The sequence below is a fragment of the Condylura cristata genome, unplaced genomic scaffold, assembly GCF_000260355.1.
Source record: "Condylura cristata isolate star-nosed mole 26May11 unplaced genomic scaffold, ConCri1.0 scaffold00021, whole genome shotgun sequence".
Lineage (NCBI taxonomy): Eukaryota > Metazoa > Chordata > Mammalia > Eulipotyphla > Talpidae > Condylura > Condylura cristata.
The window spans coordinates 28,998,724-29,016,559 of NW_004567122.1; the positions used below are offsets into that span (position 1 = coordinate 28,998,724).

Below are 17,836 nucleotides of genomic sequence, written 5' to 3' on the forward strand. Positions count from 1 at the left end.
ATACAGTGTGGATGCTGCCCTCTGGCAGTTCCTTCCTGAAGGAACTGTCACCTTGAAGAAAGGGTAGTTTAGAATTTTTCCCCCCAAAGAGACAACTACTCTACTTTCTAAGTTCTGCCCACACAACCAGCAATTTCTTTCTATTGACAAGGAGCAACTTCCTGGCCAAAGGATGAAGAAGAGACCCATCTTCTCCTGAGACCTCACTCTGATGAGTACCAGGCAGAGGGGAAATATATATGCAGTTGTGCTCAACTCCAGAGAACTCTCTTTCCAAAGAATATGGACACACTGCAGTCACAGGATGAAAACAAAAAATAAATCTCTGTGATTATTTTTCTTCTATGTGATATCCAGAAATGTCCACTGATGGGTGATGCAAGCTGACATCGCCTCTTTAGAATTAGGTTCTAGGGCCCTCCCTGGTGGTGCAACAGGTTAAAATGCAGCACTGCAAGCTGGCCACTGAAGCTTCAGTGCGTTCCCAGCCCCGGGGGTGACCCACATGGTGTGGCAGACCTCTCCTGACCCGCCCGCTGCTCCCCTCAGCCGCTGCTCCCCTCAGCCACTGCTCCCCTCAGCCACTGCTCCCCTGCTTCCTCCATCTGCCTGTTCTGCTCCCCGCTCTGTCTCTGGTGAAGCCTCTCACCATCCCTACACCACTGGCTTTTATCCCAGTTCTGTATGAATAAATTAATAAATCTTAAAAAAAAAAAAAGAATTAGGCTCTATGGGAAACTTGAGAGACACATTCTCATAGCACAGGGAGTATATGTCAAGGGACATGGCTGTGGGAGAAGAGCTGGGAAGAACTCCAGCTGCACTCCAGGATTTGTTTTTAATGCTGATGACTTTAGATCACCCAGTTCCACAGACTTGATTTTTCCCAAATCCCCTCTCTGGCAATGCTTATGTGCTTCCCCCCTTGTTCTGACTGATCAGCAAAATATGAGGGAAGGATTGGCTTGGAAGTCATTTCTTTGATGCTGGCAAAATTGAGAAAACATTCCCCCAGCTACACATACCTCTATCTGTCCACCCTTGCCCCATGACACTTAGCTGCAGGTAGAGGTCATGACAGCAAGGAAGCAAGAGAACAAGAATGGGCAAGTAACAAGGAAAAGATGACAGGAGAAGGGCTCAGAAAAAAAAAGTTGTTCAAGCTGCGTCAATATGGAACCAAGCCTTTCATTGACATGCATTAAGCAGGGTTAGAGGATGTCAGCAAATTCCTGAAAAGACACCTTCCCTTTGTCTTATCTCTACTTCCGTTCAAACCTTGAAATATATCCTCCATCCCCATAACTAAGATGGACTCCTGTAAATCAAACAATTCATCTGACTGTCCCTATAACTGCCAATTTTGTACAAGAAAGAGTACCTCCCTCTGAAAGCTCCTATTCTCTACCTAACTCCAAAGTGTCCTCAGCTAGCTATTTTGATCAATACTAGAGGTTAAAATGTCAACAGTCTTTAGGGAACAATTTCTCCAGGCTCTCCATCTGCAATTTAAGCCAGTGGAAATCTAAAACCGCTAGTAGCCTTCAAATCACATTACATGTAGGATAACTTACTGCACTGTGTTTAAGGATATCTGGACTTATTCCTAAATTCTAACATAGGGGACAAAAATGGGAAAATGAATAATTTTGCATCCTCTTTAATCTTCTCTTCACCCCCATAATATCAATGGCCTCCAAATTTCCCTGTTTCCGAGCAATAATCCTGCTGCTTCTATTTTCAGAAGAAATAAAGGAAATTCTGGGGAAACCAGTGGAGTCTAATGTCCCTGCACTGACAGGCTAAAAAAAAAAAACAACCAAGAAAAGATGTAACCACTCTAATGGAGCACCTTAGATCTCCCTAGAGCTACATACATAGATCAGTGAGCACAGGGTATTAGTTTTCCTCCCTTCCTCAGAGCTAGACTAGAATTCCTGAGTCCTATGATACTAGAAAATTTCCTCACCCTCTGTCCAAAGGCCTGATTTCCCAATGACAGAATGGAGATTAGCAAAATGATAAGCCTGGGAAATTCAAGTCTTGGAAATTAGAAAACCAGGAAAAATTAGAGATAACAGAAGCAAACTAAGGACACATCCATTAGATTTGTTCAGGTTTTCTGAGCCAACCTGAGGCTAGCAAAAGAGAACTACAGGATACCTGAAGAATGACGGGGTCAGGAGGAAACACTGTGAAGAAGGTACTTAGACAATCTAGAGGTCAGAATTAAGCATTGCCCAGCACCAAGAAGGGTCCAAGTGACATATGACAAGCTCATCATATTCATGAGGCCAAATTTTTCCATCTCCACCTACACAAATTTGCCTCAATGATCTCCTCTTTGGGAAATGTTAAATCTGTCAGCACTGGTTCATTTCCCCTCTCTCCATTCTGCTTCAATGACCCTATCTGGGGAAGTTCTTCCTTCAGGGCTTCTCCTCTGTATGTTCACAGAGCTGTATTCCTTCTGGGGGGAGGGGGTCCTCCAACACCATAAATCAACCCAGGCAGTCAAGTCTTTGTCAATGTCCACCATGGTTAGCTCTATCATTGAGGATAGTAACCACAATATTACAACTATAACTAAATAAGCTTTCTTTTTATAACTATCTCTGAAATGATCATTCTGTATAGTTTACTTCCTCCACATATTTTCAAACCCAGAAGTTGTATCATCTTCCTCCATTCCCCATTTTTGTGAGAAAGCTAAGCCTGGGTAGACTCAACAACATACTCATAGCTCTCACTAACACTTTGACATCTTTAGATTTATTGCCTTCTCCATTCTCCTATCTCTCACTTGCCCCCTTTTCCCCTATCTCTAACAGAGAGGGAAGCTGCCCATCATTTCATTATTCCCCTATATATTACACCTCTCCAGCCAGGTAGAATAAACTCTTACTTTTAGGTTTCTATGTTTGTCATTCCCCTCCATTCAGGCTTCCTTATCTGTCCACTTCTCCACTTACTCAAATATTAACTCCCTGTTGCCAATTAGTGCTGTGAGAAAACTAATAATGTGACACATTCTGGAGAAGAGTCTTATCCCAGTCCTGCTTAGTTCCAACCTTGGAGATGGCCTGGATAATATCAGCCAGCTGAGTAAGGCCAATATTGCAGAAAAAGGCAAGTCAGGGCTAAAATCAAGCCTTGGGCCTGAGGGTTGGGACTGGTTTTGGCAACTAGTTTTTCATTTTCCCCAGTTTTTTGTTTCAGCCCTGTCTATGTGAGCTGAGACCATGCCACTCGTCAAGTACTCTTAATTAAACCTCTGACAGAACAAGGAGAGAGGCACAAGAAAGAGAGGATAGGACCTAGGATGAGCAATAAACACACAAACCTACTACAAAGTGAACACTCAAAAGCTGCTCTCCATAACCACCCAAGTCCAGAGATTGCAGGAGTGGAGGTCAAAGCCTAAGCAGAGACGCTCTGTTTCCAGCACAGAGTTTAGCCACAGTCTCAACATGGTCTCAGCCTTGGCAGTGACTGCCAAGGAAGGTATAGGCCTCCCTGCCCTGGCTTGGTCTCCACTGTCCCCCAGCTGGGTATGGGATTTGACTCTAGAGGGGCAGTGGTCAACCGTCCTACTGAAGAGGTATGGGTTCCACATATGGAAAGTTACTTCTCCCTGAAATAAAAAGATCTAAACTGTCCTCATGGGACCTTCAGTGGCCTTCATGTATTCCAGAGCCCACCAACTTTTTCTCTCTCAGCCAGCACAAGGTAATTTGGAGCCTGAGAAATTTCTCCTACAAGCTTTCTCCTACACAGCTCCTGCTGTGTCCCAAGCAATTCCCCTGACAAACTGTTATTACCAAGGGGCAAAAAATAATGCTCTGAGTGGAAAATGCTTAAGGAACACTGGGGAGATGGCACCATTGAGAGAGACAGGCAGAAGTGTAGGTAGTGAGAGAACAAAAGAAGCTCTTAAGGAATCTCCAGAAGACATGCGAGTTTCAAAGAGGAGGAAGAAGGCACTCTGTAGAAGGAGGTCCCATCAAAGTGAAGCCCTGCTGAACACCTCATTCTGAAAAGTAGCTAGAGATAAAACTTGTATTCAGCAGAGGAGAGAGACTACCCCAGCTCAAACAACACCATGCCGCTTGCTCTATCCAGCCCCTATCCTACCTTCCCAGCACCACACATGGCTGGAGGAGAGCTCATCTAACAGGCGCGTGCAGGATATCCCACAGCTGGGAGGCATGGGGGGAATGGATCTCATACATGTGCGAGAGACTTAGGTTGGCGCTCAGTAATAGCAGGACTGAGGGTATGTTTGGTATGGTTATCTGCAATAAAGTCTTCAATAATTGCATGTGTTTTAGAAATGTCACATTTTTAAAAAATTATGTATGCACCCCTAGCTAAGCCCCTCCCTCAGGTAATTTCTTCCCTTGGCAACCATGAGGTGCTCCCATTGCCCCATTCTGATGAGCCACAGGAGCTTTAGGCATAAATTGTCCTTAACCAACACTCCCACATACATTTGCCCAATACTCATGGGCCTTTAGGTGCGTATTATCTGTGTGAAGAATGGAAGAGAAGAGACTCCTACGTACTCCTGGGGAATGAAATGACGTGCAAGGAAAAGTCCAGCAGGAAAGGGGAGGAAGGGAAAATCCTTTGCCTCCCAGCCACATAGGGAAGAAACTGGGAGCTTTGTCCCTCAATACCAATTCAATTGCAGCCTGTGGCATAATAAAAAATACATTCGCTCTTAATCTCCAGTTTCAGGCACAGAGCCTAAAAACCCTTACAGTTTACAGAGCCAAAGGGCTACCTTTTGTTATTCCTAAATTTATAGAAGTGGGAGGTTTTTGAGTAACATGAGGATGGGGACTGGTCACCAGAAACCCCAAACCCTGGTTAGAAGTTGAACTTTTAGCCCAATCTCCTAACTTCCAGAGAGGTGAGGGAGGCTGGTGATTGAGTTCAATATCTGCTGCTGATGATTTAATCAAATGTGGCTGTCTGTTGCATAAAAGCCCCTTAAAGGCCAGACAGCTTCTGGGCTGGTGAACACCTCCAAGTGCTGGGAGGGTAGTGTGCCCTGAGAGGGCACAGAAGCTCTGCTCACCCCTACCCCTCACACCTTGCTCTACACATCTCTTCCATTTGGCTATTTCTGTCTTGTTTCCTTTATGATAAACCAGCAAAACTGTTTTCCTGAGTTCGGTAAGCTAAATTATCAACCCAAGGAGGGGGCTGTGGGAATCCCCAGGGCACAGATGATCAGTGAGAAGTATGAGTGGCTTGGGACTCATGACCTCTGAAGTAAAAGTAGTGAGACTGACTCAGTCCTTAAATTTACAGGACCTGAATACCTGGAACCAAGCACACACTCAGCCACTGTTGAACACAAACTTGGCACCAGAGGACTGGGAATCACACAGCCCCTACCTAGCTGCAAGGAGTCGAAGGCCTCCTGGTGATTATCACGCACAGTCACCGAGACCAGCGTCAGGTGTTCCTTCAGACAGATGTCCAGGGTCTGCAGGAAACCAGACTCCTCTCTTAAATACTTGAAAGAGAGTAGTTGGTCTACTATAAATGAGGTTTTTAAAATTCAATTCCCTCCTATTGCTCGTGCAGATTTGAAATGATCTGACCAGATGGCGGGTGCTCTGTAATTCTTGGATTGCTCTCATCAGTTGTTGATGATTTGGATATTTTTTCTTTTCCTTTTTTTTAACCCTCTCACATGAATGTGTTCCTGCACAAGCTTCCTGTGAGCTCCCATCAAGTTGGCTCTTTTTGCTAATGTCAATATTTCAGAGGTTCTCAAAGCAGCCTGAAAGTCAGCTCAGGTCAATAAAGAGCCTCAGGTTTGAGGTCCCCACATGAGGCCAATATGAGGCTCAAGCTAACGGGAAGGAATGGGGGCCCTCTGCCCAGGCTGCTTCAACCACCCTATTTCCCTCTCAGGGGCCAGAGGAAAGGAAGTAAAGGTTGTGTTGGGTTTTTTGTCCTTGTTTTCTAAAATGACAACTATAGTCACTTATTGAATATTTCCTATGTGCAAGGCCCTGTGTATAACGTTTTATAGATGTTAATTTTATGTCAGTCTCATGCCACCTCTGTAGATATTGTCATTCCTGTTTTCCAATGAACAAAACTAAGGTTCAGAAAGTCTAGGCATCTCAACCAAAGCCACACAGATAAAAGAGAACCAAAGGTGGTATTGGAGTGTTTAGTACCTAAAGTATGAGTCCCTGATTTCAGTTACAGAGAAAAGGCCCTAACCTTCCCTCATGCCCACATTAAAAGCATAAGACACTTCCACCAGGATGTCTCAACCACCTGGTAGCTTTTCCTGTTTCTGATCCTCTACAAGGCCATAAGCTGCTAGAAAGCAGTGGTCATATCCCACTAGCTATCCAGACAAAGGCAGATATGAATCTGACTCAATCACGTATTGGTCACTTGGCTAAGTCACTTCTCCCACTCTCAGTTTTGTATATAAAAGTGAGGGTAGTTCTAGTCCCTGCAATCAAAGGATAACTGGCATAGCTGATGTTTGTTATATGTAGGCTATTATCTGTATCTCCGTCTACCAGTACAATGCCTGAGACAAAGCAGGCTCTCAGAAAATGTGCAGGGAGCAGAAGTCACCAGAAAATACCCAAGGAGCTGACTGGCTCTTATGATAAAAACATAGGCAGTTCAGGGATCCTTAGCCACAAGACACATTTTTGAGTTCCATGCCCAGAACCCATAGGAACCTGCCAACAAACAGCTTTCCTCTGCTTGCTTGTGAACAGCTGATGCTGAATCCACACTCAAATGCTTGCTGTGCCTCCGTAAGGTGAGACAGATCCCAAAATAAACCAGAAGAAAAAGAGACAGGAAAATCACTTCCAGGAACAAGCAGCTCGCAGTGAGGATGCTGACAGTAATAACAGAGAAGGCACCCTTCGAGACAGTGGCTGCAGATACTCCAGGGCCAAGTGGCTAGCACCCAATTCCCACCAGGCCTGGTGGGAAGCCCCACGAGGTCATGGGCTCACCACCTTGGTATGCCAGGCAGGCTGGATATCCACCTTTCAAAAAACCCAGATCTTATGCCCCAGTACAATAGGGGACAAAAGGTACTAAACTAGGATCAGTAACTGTCAACATACGGTAGCCATCTTGCCCTATCTTAAAAGTTCCTGAGAGAAACTCTACCATCTTCCAGAGCTACGTCCCTAACTCTCAGGTAGAAAATGCTGGGCTAAACTCTTTTGCTTCCTCATTAAAACCTCTGTGGAAGGTAACCATGTATGTCTCTCCTTCACACTGCACATTCCTTTTCCTATATAACACCACAGAACAGGAAGGCTAACACACGGATGCAACTTCCTTGGCATTCAATCCCATAACTGAATTGAAGAATTGGCACAAATGGAGAATTTGCCATTTAAAATCAGAATTGCTACAAATTGAGTGGCACCCCCACGTCAAGGAGCACCCCAGCAGCCTCTAGAGAAGGCAGGGCAGGGCATTTCCCATTCCCCATGTCACCAATTTCCCCTTCACCCATATTACCAATGAGGAAACCTTCTGAAAGGCAGAAGAATTTAGTGACCTGCCCCCAAAATGCGAACCCAGGACTGGCAATGTCTAAAGTCTATCCTCTTTATCAGTAAGTTATACTACATCCCCCCACCTCACCCCCAACTTACCAACGTATAAAAAGTTCCCAGAACTGGCTATATCACATTTAACATTTAAGGAGCTGTTCTGAAAGTTCCCAGGCATTATTTAGAACACAACAAATTAAGTTCTGATTGAAGTCAAGAGTCAGATATCCACACAGACCACCAAGCGATCAAATCCCTACCAATAGACATTCATACAAAGTTATCTCACTATACACACAAACAGCTCAATCATGTACCAATGCCTAGAAGAGACCTGCTACAATGACTCCCCATGGCCAAGCTCTGAACCATCCCACATCAGATCCCAAGGCCAGAACAAGCCTCACACTTTATCTTCCGTAACCTGTCGCATTCTGGGGACATGTGTAGACAAAAGACATTCTTGGGCAGTTTTTAGGAAGTACAGATATGCCTGGAAACACAGCAGCTTTGACCCCTGAGGTGCAAGACCTCAGTGTCAATGCTTCAATCTCTACATACCTGACTTTGTGGTTACTTCAAGAAGTTTGGAGCAGAAAAACTTTCAAGAAACTCTTGAAAAATTGGAAGACAGAGGTTAATGTCAATGAGGCAGCCAGTTAAATGAAGACAACCAGTGCCCCATTCTAATTCTCCAGGAGTCTCTCACCTGCCCTTGTCACATGAGCTCTGGTCCTCCCCCAACTCAAGGACAACTCTTGTGCTGAACCACTAGCAGAGGGCTGAGCAAGACTTGCAGGACTGTTCTGCAATGTGGACCAGACCTCTAAAGGTACTACAGGAACATATGGGGCTGAAACAGGGCACAGGATACCAATCGCCATTTGGGCCAGACATTTGCCTGGTTAAAACTGGTACTTTCACCTCATAAACCCAGCACATATAATACCTACCTTCTATTCCCCACCCCTAAAGGCTCCTCTAAATTTAGTCCTCAGGGATCAGGGGGACTGAGGTCTCAGGGAAGTTGGAGGAGGGAAGCCAGAGGTTGGATCTGCTGAGCCCAGTACCTCTGTTCCTAAAAGCGCCCTCCATCCAACTTCATTACTCTTTGTTGATTTGCTTGGTGCTACATCACTCTCTGGTAGCAGCAACTACCGGTAGGCCAATCCAGGAGTGATATTACTACCAGAAAGCTGGCTGGCACAGCATACAATGCTCCTGCCAGCATAGCAGCAATGGGGCAGTAAGAACATGGTGCTGAGTATCAGCAAAGAGCTGATGAAACTACACCCTGGCAGCTGCCGGGGTTTACCACCCACCTAGCCACAGGGCAGAATACAAAGAACCTACTTCTGAGACCAGGCTTACATGTCACTATAGTGGGGTTCAAGTCAAAAGAGCAGGGACTAAGAGGACAAGTGAGAGGAAGTTGATTTCAGGCTGTGGAGTCAATAATTTAGGGTAAGTTAGGTGAATCACCTAAGTCAAATTACCTTACCCCTTCTAGAATTAATGCTGCCATCTGAAAATAAAGATAGTAACAGTTCTATTATTGTGAAGAGTTCACAAGATTGTACACAGGATGCCCTTAACATAATACCTGATTATGACAAACACTCCACAATTGCTGGCTATTTTCATTATTATCTTAAGCTCTGGGTCCAAGCTTATAAAAGGGCTAGAAATCTGTCCTTCTGAGAATGGCCCATTTATAAACCAGGCCAGGGACAACCCCTGTTTCTTGGCACAGGTGCCTGTAGCAACAGAACAGTTCTGCCCCACACTGGTGCTCAGGACTCTCCCGTGAACAATATTTCAGCTGCACTGAGCCGAGCAGCAGAACCCAAAATAGCATTTGCAGAGCAAGGCACATGTCATTACCTCTCCTGTGCTTCAGAAGTGCAAGGGAAGAAAGTTTTCAATCACTTGCTCAGAAAGCTCGGCCACCCACTACCTGTCTTCCTTCCAATGCACTCAGATGCTACATTCTCTGTTCGCCTGGAAAATGAAGGTCCCTGAGACTGACAGCAGCAGTCACCACTCTGAGACCACACCTTCCCATCTGGCAGGCCAGAGTGGCTGCTCCTACAAAGCAGGCCTGTGGGGACAAAGGACACATGCAGTTTCAACTTAGAGTGTGTTCACGGGGACAGGGCTGGACTTGGTACCTGGTCGAAGCACCTGCCACTCATGAGTGGGGTGAAGCACCTCCAGAACCTCAGGTCCCTGCTCCTCCTCCTTGGTGGTTTCCTTTCTCTCAGTTTCTTTGGTGCTGCTCTTCTCTGAGTTTGTCAGTGCAAACCCCTTCAGAGAAAAGAAAACGGAACATGACCAACACATCTAGGCATCAGGCAGAAAGATAAGGGCCTGAGGTTTTTTCTTTTCTTCTCCATAACCCGCTCCCTGTCTCAGCCTTGCTTGGACCTTTCACAAGGTTGGCTACAGAACCAGCACAAGTGAGGTGACACGGTTAGTTGTATGTATATGACCCTTTCATATGTGCAGAAGGTCAAAATTTTCCATATTCAAAGCGATTAAGTGAATTTTCAGAGAAAAGGGATTGGTGCAGGAGACAATGTAAGAGTCTCTTTTTTCCACTTGATACTTTACTGTTTGATGTTTAAAGCTGCCACTTATTACTCCTGTAATTAAAAACATAAAAATATGTATCAAAGAAAAAACACACATGAACTGGAGAGTAAGGCTCAAATGACCGATAAAGATGTACAAAAGCTGGCAGTTGAGGTTCAGCCGATTCTAGACAACCCAGCAGGGCACAGCGAGGGCTCTGGCAGCATCCCAGGTGCCTACAGGGCATAAATGATCTCTGGGGACACTGCAATCCACAGAGGGATTTCAAATGGGAAGGTGAGCTGTTCAACTGGGCTGAGGGGAAAAGATGTCCAAGTGAGAAACCTCTTCCTAAAACCAGTTTCTTTCCACTTCATGGAGCGCATGGAGGATTAATGAGGTGGTGTTGTGGAGCAGTTTGAGCTCAGAAGACGGAGATGCAAGATAAATACAAAATATTATTCATTTTGCTCCTTCCCAACCTCCCATCTTCCTATCCCATTTTTAAACCTGTTCTTGCATAAAAGCAGTACGGCTAGGGGAAATTGGAACCAGAGGGTTCCAGAGCTCTGGGAAATTACATTTAGTAGCATAAGGAGGAACTCACACTTGCCCACTGGGAGGCAATTTGAGCCCTCCCGCCTCCCTCCCATTTTCCCCTAATAACAGTCAGTATATTTTGTGGATTCCTCCTATGAACTCAGCTCTGTGCTAGGTATGCTACACAGAACTCTCTTCGGTCTTCTAATACCTCTAGCCCTGTACAGGAGGTAAGGATGTATTTCCTCCAAGCAGTGCCCCAGCTCCAGATAAGTACCCCACGCGCCTGGTTCCCTTAAGTTCTGACCTTTAATTAGCTGTGAAAGGAAAGGTTAAGATGTGAAGGTATTGATGACAATGTAAAGCCCCTCCAAAGATCTTTAAACGTTAATAAGAAATAAAGGCATGAAATTCTGAGGTCAGAATTTCAAGTCTTGTTAAGCACCAGTAAGGAAAATACCCTAAGCAAGAAAAGGCTTCAAACCACTTCACAAGTAATAAGAAGCACAGCACAGAGTTAAGAGAACCCAAAATTTGAAAAGTTTCTTGCAACTCGGAAGTTACTTAACTTTCTAAACCTCAGTTTCCACACTTGTAAGGTAGAAATAACACCTAGCTCACATATTAGATAAGTATTACCCTAAACTATTAGCCCTGAGTACATGATAGCCACTATTCACGTTTCTTGTAAAGGCAGTGACTGGGTAGATGGGTCTGTGCTGTGACATCCAATAGTTACTACACAAGACAGCACTGTTCAGTTAAGTCAGGTTGGGGTTGTGTTCACCGGTGCAGCCTGGCCTCTCAGACCCCTCTGAAACCTTCAACTTGAACTGTGCACTCTTCTAGCTCAAAAGAAGTAGGAACAGAAGACTAAACATGCTCCTGAGACTAAAGGAAGACAGTCAGGTGTTCAATGGCCTGAGGGCATGGGCATCAAACTAGTAGCCAAGTTTCAGGAGACCAGCACTGAGTCCACCTCTTTCACCACTATACTTCCATGACTAGTACAGGGGCTTTGTTTGAAATCATGAAGAAAAGAAGGAACACCTCCCTCCTACAGGCAGGCATGTCTCACAGGCAAAAATGCCTGGGACTGAAGCAAGCTCAAAGTAGCCAAGCCCACTGGAAGCCAAGAACCAGACCCACCAGATCACTAAATCTTTGTGGCCCTAGCACCCAGCCTCTGGTCAGCCTCTGCCAAAAGCATCACAAAGTAGATGGTAGGACAGTAGGACACCGGGAGAATGTTAATTTCCCCTCAGAGGCATGTGGCTCAAATGCCCCCAGGGCTTCAGGGAGGAATGCTGGCAAGGAGCCTCCAGGGCCAGGTGTAAAACAACAAGCAGTGGCAGGCTAGGTAGACTGGAGCCCTGCTGGCCCACCAATGTCACGAGGCATTCAACTTGAAGAGAAAGAGAAATCCAGATTTTTGTTACATTTTTTATTTTAGAACAGTAAGAGAGCCAAACTAAATAACTGTAAGCTTTAAATCCCAATTCTTGCTCTGGTGTACTACTGACCAGTAACCTCTGCGAGCAGCCAGATTCTCATCATCAAGGGAAGCCAAAAGAGAAAAAGGGAATGGGGATGATGAATGAGAATATGGCAGAAAGGCTTTCAAAATCTAGGTAGAGCTACTTGGTTTGTCCCAACTTCTGTGACCGGCCTCAAGAAAGGAAAGCGGGAGGCAGAAAGGCTGAGCTAGCAGAGTTTATTGCTCCCAGACAGCAGCTGAGACGGAGCCCTTAGAGTGGGGTCCGCAGCTACTGCCAACTCAATAAGGGGGAAGGGTCTCTTATATAGATTCTAAACTCAGATTCCAAAGGGGTGACTCATCGCTGTGTCCTTGATGTGAGGCCCAGTCCCACCTTCAGCTAGTCCCATCCAGGATCTCAAGGTCAGTTTACTACCACTTTATCAAGCTTGGATGCAAGGCTCAACTCTTTACCGCCCTAATTCAGTCCTTGTCAGTAAATCTTTGGTCACTCCCAACACTACTTAGTGTTCATTCTAACTGTGGGCTAGGAAAGTCTCTTTCTAGATTTCTTTAACACAGTTAATTGAGTACTTTCAAGATGAAGGATTCAAGTAAGACTGATGAACCGCTAAGCCACATGTTTCAAGCTTTCAGAAGAACAAACACTAAACACTTTTGCAACAGTCCTTTCACTGCTCAAAATGTTTTTTGAGCTTATGCTTAGTCTGTCATTTCTGAATCAGGTTTTTTAAGCTATACACAAGTACAGACACACGCGGACAATCTGCCGTTATTTTCTAGTACACTTCAGCTTTCAGTGAGGGTGACACAAAAGTGATGCTCTCCTATCTGATTAGCTCGCCTTGTTCTCCAAATCTAACTGTGAACTGTCTACACAAGTCACATCTGGCAAGCAAAGGGAAGATCAGTTACATAAACAAGCTAGCCGGTCAGCTCAAAAGGAAAACACCAGAAAAGGCTTTTGAAGGAAAGCAGCATTACAGGGATGAGGTTGTAATGATAACAGCAGTAATCATTTATTATACATTTACCAAATGTCCAGCACTGGGCTAAAATGCTCTCCATGCCTCACAATTCATACAAGTTTCATCTGTGAACACCTATTTTTATTCCCATTTTCCAGTTGAAAAATCACACTGCTGATAAAATCTCTGCAGAGCAGATTTAAGTCCAGATCTGCCTGACTCCAAAGTCCTTGCACAGCCCTCCTGTATTTCTGTTCTCAGGCATGTGTCCTAACTGTTGTGCCTTGGATGCTGAGGGAAAGAAGTGAGGGCAGTAAGCACATCTGCCAGAGTATTCCCTTCCCAAGGGAAGGCTTTTGTAGAATAGGTGAGAAAACACAGTCTGAGAAACAACTACCTTCTCTCTGCCGGGCAGTGTACAGAATAAGAAAGACCCTGAGATAACACAGACAGGACAGCCGCTAGTCAGCTCTACAGTAAATCCCAAGTTCTGGTGCCCTCTCAGCTGACTCCTCAAGCTTCCCTTCATGCTGAATACTCAGTACTCTCTTCTCCTTGCCACCACCAATCCAAATACCAATTTCTTCTCAACTGACTGTCAAGAATTCCCACCTAAGGTGTTAGCTGACAACAGCTTACCATGTCACACTTCCTTGCGTATGTATATGAATAACAGAGTCTTAAAGACCAAAGCCTTCAAGATCTAAGAGAATGAATGACTCTCTAATGGTAAAGTGATAGCTACTGTGACAGAGACAGTCTGCAATGCAACATTTTGGGACAGAAGCATACCTGACAGTCCAAATTAAAAGTGAGAAATAGCCATTCCTTTACTGAAATAAAAGCTGTCATTTATTGACCATCCACTGACCATACCGTGCCAATGTCAATGCTGGGTACACTTCATCTATAGTCACATTTAATCTACACTAAAATCTCCAGAGGAAGGTACCAACCCTGTTTTATAAATAAGGAAATACAGGTCCAGTTTCCAAAGTAGGCGGCTAAAGGGTGTTTGCCAAGTGCTCCTTCCACTAGATTCCATTAGTTTCCTCACCATTAACTGCCATCATTCACTTTTTGAAAGACTCCAGCATACCTCAAAACCATATCCCTTCAGCATTCACTGTTCCTAAGATGTGCTATCCCACAGAGGTGTTACAGCATGAGCCAGAGGGAAGCTGGCTCCAGAACACACAGTGATACACCTAGCCAGCAGCTCCTGAGTGCCCACAGAGGCACTTAAGGAAGACAATTCCAAGTCACCAGGAGCCTTGTCTGGGTACCTGACTCTGAAGAAAAGGATCCTAATCAACCCCTCCTGCCTCACTGCCCATTTTCACTGTTGCGAAGGTGGCTGGCTGCATAATTTGGATTTTAAATGCCATCAGGGCAGCAATTTTTATAGTATGAGAGAAAAAGATGCTTCAACTCCTACTTGTGTTCAGCACATGATGCAAGATTATGACAAATGGATATGGTTTAAGAACAGACATAAGGATAAAAGCAGTTTCTGTTGATGAAAGTCAGTATTAACATTTTTCTGAGACTAGATTCAATAGAGCTAATATAAATGGGCCAGAATAATTATGGTTCTGAAAGCTCATCTGTTTGGTTGGATTATTATCCAAAAGGGACTTACTAACACAGTCCTTAAGTAAATTCATCAGCACGCTTTTATTAATTGTGCATCTGCCAAAGCTCATGACGAGGAGAGCGCAGGTCCTTATGAGTTGCAGGTGTGAAGGGACATAACCCTGATCCCTTGAGATATATGCGTGGCTTTTCTGAGCCAGGTTATGTCAGAAACAGATTCATTCTTATGCTGTGGCCAGGCCCCCCCCACCTCAAGGGTCACTGGAATACCATTCTCATTGTCCTTGAAGAGGAAGCCAAAGGAGGGTGAAAAGTACCAACAAGATCTAAGCAAAGAGCATTAAAAGCTCAAAAGGATTTGTGACTCCTAACTGTATATTCTCTCCTGCTCACAAAGTAGGAAGAAAACAAATGACTTCAGAGAGAAGGTAGAAGCTTGCCATGAGCCAGAGGTGAACCTCAGCAGAGCTGGATTGTTATTAAATTCATCACAATCATCATTTGCACTTCAAGGGCTTCCCACTCCAAGCCTCCAGCACTTTACTCAACATTTAGTGGGAGCCTCTGGGGTTAGGAAGGTGGCCAGAGTGCTGTCTGAGATTTGCCAGTCAGGGCTTCTTCAGAGAGGAGAAAGAGAGGGCACTGGGTCAAGGGCAGCAGTTACTGGGGAAGGCCAAGGAGCCAAGGAACAGAGTTCTGCATAGTGCAGCCAGAACAAGCTCAGGGCCTTCCCAAGCAGTCTGTTCCTCCCTATGGCAATGACAGAAACCCTGAACAATGAGGTCTAGATTAATAAAGAAAGGCCAAGGTGGGGGACCAAAAAAGAACAGGAAGAAGAGAGGGAAAGAGAATACAAAGACACAGGCATACTGAGAAAACACCAAGAAAGGATGAGTCAAGGAAAAATCAACCTATTTGAAACTGGGGCTCACCATAGCACCCAGCTCCTGGGAAGAATCCTGACCTTCTCAGTTCTGCCACAAACTAGTGGCATGATTTTGACCAAGTTACTTACTTAATGTCTCTCTGAACCTTAGCAGCTACTCCTTTAAATGAGAATAATAAGTATATAGCTGTCTACTTCACAGGGTAGCTGGAGAACCCTATGGTAGAGCACGATTAAGAATATACATAAAAAAAAAAAAAGAATAAAGCCCTTAACCCCATGGGCTCCTATATCAAAATCTCAAAGATTTTGTGTTTTTTTGGTTGTCATTTGGAGCAGGAAGCTCTTGAAGTACAAATGACAATTGTGATGAATTTAGTAACAATCTACTTAATCAATGGTACATGATAAATTTATCATCATCATATTTTCCCAAAGGCAAACTGTGCCATGACATTTAAACAGAGGTCAGGGGACTAAGGGATGGGTAGTAAGAATATATACTCTGTAATCCAGTGCTAATCATATTCCTATAGAATAAAAGCTCACCCACTCCCATAGTAACCCTCAGGACATGAGGGCTTTCTAGGACCCCAATGAGGATCCCTTTACTTGTGGTATGATACTTACCAGGTTCTGATGACTAAGGCAGAAGGTGAAGCAGGAGGCCATCAGCAGCCCAAAGAGCATACATAAATGTACCATTCCAGATGGGGGAAAGCCATGGGGAGGCATATTCACAGACCTGAGGAACGTAAACATAGGAAACAGAAGGTCAAGAAAAAAATTGGTTCCTGGCCCTCCAGCACTGTGGCTCTCATGATGTCACTTGTTCAGCGAATGTCCGACACCTCCTGCATATAGATATCACAGGTGCTTTACCACAGGGGATCAATGTGAAGTAAACCTTCACTTCCCATAGGAAGTCCAGTCACAAAAGGGGAAATAATGCTTTAGTTGGACCTGTGTAAGCGATGTGATGTCTTGCATGAGCTACAAAACCCTGCTTCCTTTCTTCCTCATTAACAACTTCTTATTAAGGTTTTTAGGGTGGTTTTGGCTATGGAGAGGAGAAAAGGAAATCAATTGATCTGTATGTAAACAGAGATGGACCCAAATCTGAAAAATCCCTTATAGCCATTCACTTCTCAACCATAACCACTGTTAACCCATGATAACAGACGCCATCAGCATCCCCTAACCCACTAAAAGTCAATATTCCCAAACCACAAAACCTTTCATATTATTGCTTTTCAAACAGTCAAACAAACCGAAGTGCAGGTAGGTGTCAAAATCAAAATGACTTACAATGAATATCCCCCAATCATGGAATGAGGATTTAATATTGCTAAAATGACACTACTACCCAAAGCAATATGCACACTCCATGCAATCTATCAAAATCTTAAAGATTTTGTGTTTTCCTGATTTTTTTTTTTTAAACAGAAAAAGTAACTCTCAGGCCCTCTCTGGTGATGCAGCAGATTAAAGCACAGCAGTAAGAAGCTAAAGTCATTTCAGCATGAGTTCAATCCCCACCCCGGAGGTGACCCACATGGTGCGGCAGACCTCTCCTGGCCAGCCCGCTGCTCCCCTCATTAGTGTACGTCATCAGTCAGCCTGTTCTGTTCCCCACTCTGTCTCTGGTGAATCCTCTCACCACCTCTGCACCTCTGGCCTGTAACCCAGTTCTGTATGCATAAATAGATCTTTAAAAAAAAAAAAATAAGTAACTCTCCATCCAAAATCACACAGGTAATTTCTAGAGAGTCAGAAGAAACAAAATAATCTGAAAAGAAGAACAAAGTTGGAGGACTTATACTTCCTGATTTCAGAGCTTACTACAAAACTATAGTAATTAAAAGAGTACAGTACTGGCATAAGAACAAACAATATGACCAATAGAATAAAACTGAAAGCCACTGGAAAAACTGGACTTCTAAATGCAAAAGAATAAAATTAGACTATCTCACACTACACACAAAAATCAACTCAAAATGAATAAAACACTTGAATGTAAGACCTAAAATCTTAACATATAAAAAGAAGACATATGGCCCTCCCTGGTGGCGCAGCGGGTTAAAGCACAGCACTGAGAATCTAAAGCCGCTTCCTCATGAGTTCGATTCCCGCCTGCCCCGGAGGTGACCACATGGCGTAGCTGACCTCTCCTGACCCGCCCGCTGCTCCCCTCAGCAGTGTACTT

At 44.4% G+C, this 17,836-nt stretch overlaps 1 protein-coding gene across 4 annotated transcripts in view; it reads right to left on the minus strand.

Moving 5' to 3' along the window:
* The window catches only part of SIL1 (SIL1 nucleotide exchange factor), a 270,953-nt gene that overhangs the window by 135,672 nt on the left and 117,445 nt on the right, over window positions 1-17,836 (minus strand). For all 4 annotated transcript variants that reach the window (XM_012727887.1, XM_012727884.1, XM_012727885.1 and 1 more), the window contains exons 2-3: window positions 16,261-16,375; window positions 9,740-9,875 (exon numbers count right to left, since the gene is read on the minus strand). In XM_012727887.1, coding sequence (XP_012583341.1) covers window positions 9,740-9,875; window positions 16,261-16,365 — 241 coding nt within the window. In that variant the 5' untranslated portion in view covers window positions 16,366-16,375. The remainder of the gene's footprint in view (window positions 1-9,739; window positions 9,876-16,260; window positions 16,376-17,836) is intronic.